Source organism: Arachis stenosperma, chromosome 1 (assembly GCF_014773155.1).
Source record: "Arachis stenosperma cultivar V10309 chromosome 1, arast.V10309.gnm1.PFL2, whole genome shotgun sequence".
Taxonomy (NCBI): domain Eukaryota; kingdom Viridiplantae; phylum Streptophyta; class Magnoliopsida; order Fabales; family Fabaceae; genus Arachis; species Arachis stenosperma.
The window spans coordinates 115,612,215-115,619,595 of record NC_080377.1 but is presented as its reverse complement, the minus strand read 5'-3'; the positions used below and the strand labels follow the sequence as shown (position 1 = coordinate 115,619,595).

The following is a 7,381-nucleotide window of genomic DNA, read 5'->3' as shown; positions in this document are numbered from 1 at the left end:
GTAAACGCCAACTTTAATTATTTGATGCCTTTCTTCATCACCAAGCTACCTATACCTTTTGGTGCTAACAAATATTTTAGTGTCTAGGGTTGACATCAAGGTTCTATATATATAGATAGATATGGATGCCAAATGCAAACATATTAATAAGACAAGTAGTATCTGTCAATGCAATCATTAGTTTAAGATCAACCTTAGAAAATGGGGTGAATTAACAAACAATAATGTATGTCACGCACAGCTTGCTTAGCTTGTCCATCTCTAAGTCTCTGCTAAAATTGCAACCAGCTTAGCTTGGCCACCTTTGAGAGTGACGTACGCATCATATGCATGAGAAAACATATAATTTCCTTCATGACGTTTTAATTTAAGTATGGATTAATTTTAATTATAACACCACTATTTTACTGACATACGAGTCTATAGTTATCGATACAACATTGTCTAACATTTCATTTTCCAACAGAATTCATTCAATGATTGTATAGGTTGATGAGGAATTAGCACTATAGTGGAATTGGAAATTTTTTCTTTCTAATAATTAAAATGATAGTAATGTGATGATAGCGAACTATTGGACAGAGATCCAACATGATAAAACCAAAAATCCTATTGCTCCTAATAATGAGAGTGAAGATCATCCACAAAACCTTAGAAATAATGAATTATTGAGTCAAAAAGAAATTAAGCATAAGATGAAGTGGTGTGGTACCTAATTTTTGGAGGTTTAGAGTCATTCTCCCCTTTGAGAGTGAAATAATTTTACTGGATATAAGAGTATAGGAAAATCAGTTACATGATAACAGATTCAGTTTAACGATATACACTCTGTTCTCTTCCTGAATAAAACATGTGGTGTAGGATTGATGCATGGATAATGGACGTAGAAAATATGTGAAGGAGTGGAGTAAAGAATATAATTAAAAGTAGAGAGTGGGGAGGGGGTGATTGTACCTAAAAAGATTGGGAGACAGAAATTCCAGCAGTAACATGGGCTAATCACTCGTGTGTAAGGCCCCTCCAATCCCCATGTGCTTACCCTTGGTTTTTGTCTCACAATGGAAAAGACAGAAACACCCCTGCTCCAAAATAAAAACAAAACAAGTTGGTGTAGCGATTGGTAGGGAGCATGAGCGTCTCCACCAAAGCCCGCTAAATGCGGCCCCCCCTTTCGTCCTTTTCCGCGCTCTCCACAACTCTCTATCTCATCCCTCTCCTTCTTCTTTATTTTAATCAACTAATAAGTAATAACCACTCCTTCATCTTTACTGCAAAACAACCTCTCTCTCTTTCTATTATACTAACTATGCCATGCAACACAACAACATTGCTTATCTACCAATAACTTATTTTCTAATTGCACAATGCAACCTTATTAACTATATATTTTCGATGCATGCAACAACTCATCAGATAGATGACAGCTACCATATCTACTGTTTATAAATATACCGTAGATACTCCAACAAAGATTTTATAATTGTAATCATGTAAAGATATTTTATTTTGATTATTGGATGATAAATTTAGGATTTAATTTTCATATGCTATAAAAATGTTGCATTTATTTAAAGTGTGATAAAACAAATAAATCACAGTTCCTAAACCAACATCATAACGAAAAGATATTTTAATAACAAATGGATTACGCATTGTGTAACGCTAATTTTTTCCTGGCAAAGTATGGAAATGAAGATACCAAAATGAATCAACTGGGTAGAGAGGGAGGGTTTGGTTCATTATTTTGAAATTATATCTACAAACTGTACATGCTTGATGTCGCCAGCCACGTATATGTTCAATCAGCAGTATCATGAATTAATATGCATGTATATGTATGGCTTTAATAATAATAAGTTCATACTAATGAATCTAGTGATCGATCAACGCCTACTTGCATTGTACATACACAATGAAAGTACAGCAAAATTGAAGAGGAATAAACCTTCTGTTATTATTATTCCTGATTAGGAATGAGATATATCATCATCAAACCAGGTACGTTAGTGTCAAAACAAAATACATACATGTTGACTAATGATGGGGAATTAAGAAATAATTACATAAATTATATACAACTTGGGTCGTTGTTGGAATTTGCTTTATTTAATCCGGTTCTAGATTCCAATTTCGAGCTTTAACTTTTAGTTTCCCTCAGCTTCTTCATGGTTGACTAAGGAAAATTAAATGACCAATATAGTCGCCGCCTACCAAATATATCATTGGTGCTGGTTCCATTATATTCAAATCAGTTATTAATATATAATATACCTTAAAATATATATAATATATATTAAAAATAAGTTAAATTATATTATATATATATATATATATAAACTAATTTTGATAGTTGATTTTAGTTTGTAAATAATATTTTTATTTTTAGTTAGATAAATGCATAAATTTGTCCATTATAGAATGGAGTCATTCTAATAAAGACGTCTAAAATATCATTTTTTAAAGATATTTTTTTATAATTAAAATTTAACACATATAATTGATTAAATCGTGTTATTTTTGTCAAAATTAGGCCAAACAAATTAATTTAACCGAAAAATGGTAAATCAAATTTTAAAACGGTCTAAATTAATATTATTTTTTATAAAAAGTGATTATAATATCCTTATTATAAAAAATGACTAAAATATTTTTATTATATATATTAATTTTGAGAATTCTAAAATCTAGTATTTTTCTTCTCTGTCATCATAGGATTAAGATTTAGATTTTTCAAAATTAATATATATATATATATATATATATATATATATATATATAATAGGAATATTTTAGTTATTTTTTATAATAGATATATTGTAGTTATTTTTTATAAAAAATATTAATTTATATCGATTTAAAATTAAATTTATTAATTTTTTAACTAAATTAATTTGTCCGATCTAATTTTAATAAAAATAACACAGTTTAATTAATTATATATTAAATTTTAATTTTTAAAAAATAACTTAAAAAAAACATTTTTGATATATCTTTATCTAAATGTCTTCCTTATAGAATAGTTCGGAATCACTCACTGCCAAGCTTTTCTTATTTCTCTAATAAATTATTCTTTCTTTAATTATACTTTTATACACATAGAGAAGAGGGAAAAAAAAGTATTTTAGTTCTAAAAACTATTTGTATGTTAACAAATCATTTTATGGTATTTGATCCTTAAAACGCATAAGTACAATTCTTTTTTTCAATCTTATATTTTTTACATTTATAAAACAGTTTAATGATGATACCCGATTAATATGACTCTAAATTTTAGAACATAAAGTCCAGACTCCAGAGGTAATAAATAAAAATGCAATGTATATATATTCATGGAATGAGATAATCTTCTAGAAAAATGTATGATAGCGGGAACAACCCTTTCTTTTCTTTAATTTTTTATTTTCACAAAAACTAGTGGATTATTTTGTATGCCATATTCAACTTTACCCCACTTCAGGAAACATATCTTCACTCCATGCATTAAACTAATTTTCTCCGTCCATCATCACTCTTTTATTTAATTTATATTTTATGTGTTCACCTTTACTTGTTCTTTTTTCCCGTTTGAGTATTCTAGAGTGGTATATGAGGTTGGTGGTTACTTCTAAATTCAAATGACACGAAAGATAAATCACATATAATTGACAGGCTGCTCAACTCTCTTTATGTTCAAAGTCTAAGTCTCCATCCTTTAAAAAACAAAACAAAAGAACTCTGCCACCTAGTGTTGTATTTTGTAATGTGCATCCCCTCAAAAAAAAGTATTGGCATTAATTAGAAAACCAATACAAAAAAGGACAAAAGTCTCATAGGGACCCCGCACAATTTATATACAAAAAAAAAAAAGCCTAAGCTATCTATTCTCTTCTCTTTTTTAATGTATGTTGTCTAACAACAAAAACATACTTAAATAATAAAATTGCATTGTATATCACATTATTTTCTGATTTCATTCAATTAAACTTAGATCACATGGCTCTTATACGATATGTGATATATATGTTGAGATAGAGTTATTGTGAATATATATATATAGAAAGGTTGTGGTGTGGAAGTAATTGAAGAAAACAAGGGCTCTTTATGGGGTGGCATGAATAATAATGGCAGCTAGGAAACGCGTAATTGATGCATACAGCTTTGTAGATACTCATGCGTGTACTAAACGACTTTCAATTCGTGTCATCCACTTAATCCTCCAAATATCTAATAAATTCCTCAATCACCATAACTAAAACCTTCTACTCTTCTCCTTTTTATTTTATTCTTTTTCTCTTTCCCACACTAACCAACAAGGTTTAATCAAGCGAGTGACATTGCCCTTAAACAATTGTCATCTCTCTACCTACCTAATCATTAGTATTCAATTTTTATATGCGTATCTTTGGCTCATAGCATACCCCCTAATCCCCTATACTAAATTATTTATCTATTTTCCTATATATATAATAAGCATGTCCAGGATTGAATAATCAAGATTTGTTAGTAATCTCATCAACTTTTATTTTGTATGCAGAAAAAATTTGGTTCTGCTGCTGGTGGTGTATGTATGTGCATCCCTAAAAGAGGTTGACTCATTGCTGTCTCTGAACTTTATTATTTTATTATTGTAGCTAACTCTTGTTATAGGCTTGCTATATTTAATTTAATTAATATATTCTCAGTATTGTATGTGGCTAACAACCAATTAATAAGGTTAATGTTATAATGAGAAAGGGAGCACGGTAAGAAATTAGTTAAAACAAGTATAGAGAATTTGGACGTAACTAAATTTTGGTGTATGTGTATTGTAACATTGTCTCCAAAATAACTGTACTAGATCTAAATGAAGCCCATATCCGGGACCAAATAATGTAAGAATAGTGAATCCAAGGAGCGGTAATTAATTAATTAAGTACCCACCGGCATACATACATGTCAACCTCCATTTTCTTGAGTTAGGCCAGAATTTATTATGGTCTCTCCAATAATGTTGTTCTGTTTTGTTGTAATCAGACAATCAGATTGGGGAATCTCAGGATTTTTTTTTTAACTCAAACATTTAATAATATTACTATCGGACAAAATACTGTCTTGGTTTTATCCCATACATTAATTTCTTGTACTATTCTACACATCAGATTGGGACAGTACCACCGACCTAATACATACATACATAAAGAGGCATCAAAAGGTTAAACGAAGAAATAACATTATATTAATTATTCCAATGTACATATAAGCAAGAACCAAATTACTGTTGCTTAATTTGTTGAAATGAATAAGGAATTTGACAAGATTGTTTAATTATTGAAAAGAAATGTACATGATTAAAAGTTGCATGTGGGAAAGAAATGATAGTTATTTACTAGTAATTATTATATAGAAAGTATATACTAAGAAAGAGTAATTTTGAATAGTAGGGTTATGTTTTTGTGCATGTTGGGAAGTTATCTAGCAGGCATAGAAGTCGACGAGTTCGTCGAGGGACTCGGGTTGGGGATCGGCATTTTCCAGCATCCAGAGCAGATGCTCGAAGAGGACCACCTCGCAGGCAACACGAGTCGCCACTTGCTGGGGATCGTGCTCCTCACGTGACCTCTCCACCAGTTCGCGGAACACTGGGTGCTCCACCACGTCCGACGACACGCGGTACAGCCTCCGTGACTTCCCCACGTACACCGGGTGGAGCTCATCCCCGCCCTCCACGTCGTCTGCCACCGCGCTGCTGTTGTGTCGGCTCTGCTTGCTGCTCCCGCCGCCGCCGCTGTTGCTGCCAAATGAGTTCCATTTCTTCAGCACTGACTTCAGCTTTGTAAGCTTCCCTCCTTTTGCCATTTCTTAAATAAGGTTTTGTTTTGAGTGATGAGAATTGAAAACGAGAGAGAGAGAGAGAGAGAGAGAAGAGATGCTACATTTACATGAAAGTGCGAGCGAAGGTTCGTATATAAGGATAAGGGGTAGGGGGGAATGAGTGGAGGGGTGAAATCGTAATTGCACCAGGACCAAGGGTTTGATAAATGCAAATTGGCAAATATGCGATGGACATTAGAAAATATTATAAGATAAGGGTTTGCAACAAATGGAATGAAAAGAATAATACTTGCAATTAATTTAATGATAAGATTTTGGCCCCGGAAAACTAAATAACAAAAAACAAAACAAAAAATGAGTAATCAGCAAGCAGCATAGGGTCAATACTGGACCACCAAAATAAAACAGGAAAAATAAATGATCAAAAGGTCAAAACTGGAACAATAAATATTATTGAAATAAAGTAAGGAAAAAAATACAATAAAAAAATTTAAGTAACTAACACTTTTATTAAAATTTGATTAACACTTAACCAACAAATAAAAAATAAATAATTTCATATTATTAATAATTAATTAATAATTATAAATTATAAAAATTGTTGCCACACTCATAAATTATTAACCGACTTATTATAATAAGGATAAAACTCATCTATTTTTTTTTGTGTCAGGGTAAAAACTTTTGCCAATTCTGTGGTATTTATAAATTTTTGTCTAAATTTTACTTAATTTATTTTTTTATAATAAATTTTAATTTTTTAAAAATTATTTATTTTTATATCTTTTAAATTAAATAATAACTTTTAACTTTTCTAATAAATAAGCACTATAACATTCACCAAAAACTCATCTGATTTACCTATATGAACCAACAAAGCATTGGTCCGAAAAAGTCATTATCACTCTCAGCTAATGATTTTCTAACCGTCGATTTACATTTATATGCAAAAGAAAAATTGGAGAAAAGTGAATTGCAACAAATTTCCCATTTCAGCATTTTTCGAGTAACTAAATATTTTAATCATAGATAAGCCTAACAATATTTTATAAATTAAATAATATATATCTCGGATTAAATTTTGTTAATGAGGAACAAACCCATTTCATATTCTAAATTAACTCACAATGTATAGTTATGTGGCAGGTATTATAATTGTGAAGAATTGAATGATTTTCAAGGAGTATCCTAATAATTAAGACAGTAAAAAAATAAGTCGGTGTTAGATTCAGTAAAACAAACTTATAGTTGAGATATTTATAAGGGAATTTGGGAACGAAGTGGCTGGATCTTCTTCTCCAGCTTCATTATGTGGATGGTTTATCAGCTTATATTAAAAACCACAATCGTAATGCATGGATCAACATTGATATGCGGCAATTTGAGCCTTTATTAGATCAAGTGTGTTTAATATCTTGGTGGGATTTTATCTAACATAAGTTTTTCACTCATCTAAGTAATAGATCGTGCTAGAATATATCTATATAATTTTTTACCTGCGATAGGCCTACACACGTGCCATATGATGAAAACCTGTTTGAACTTTGCAGTAAACCCCAATGACTACTGCTCGTTTAAAAATTATTCACTT

General features: G+C 30.6%; 1 protein-coding gene across 1 annotated transcript; it reads right to left on the bottom strand.

The window, feature by feature from the left end:
• Positions 1 to 5,097: 5,097 nt before the first annotated feature.
• On the bottom strand, positions 5,098 to 5,881 carry LOC130943255 (auxin-responsive protein SAUR78-like). The gene has a single exon (XM_057871065.1). The coding sequence runs from the start codon at positions 5,812 to 5,814 to the stop codon at positions 5,431 to 5,433; it is 384 nt and encodes a 127-aa protein (XP_057727048.1). The 5' UTR covers positions 5,815 to 5,881; the 3' UTR covers positions 5,098 to 5,430.
• Positions 5,882 to 7,381: the final 1,500 nt, after the last annotated feature.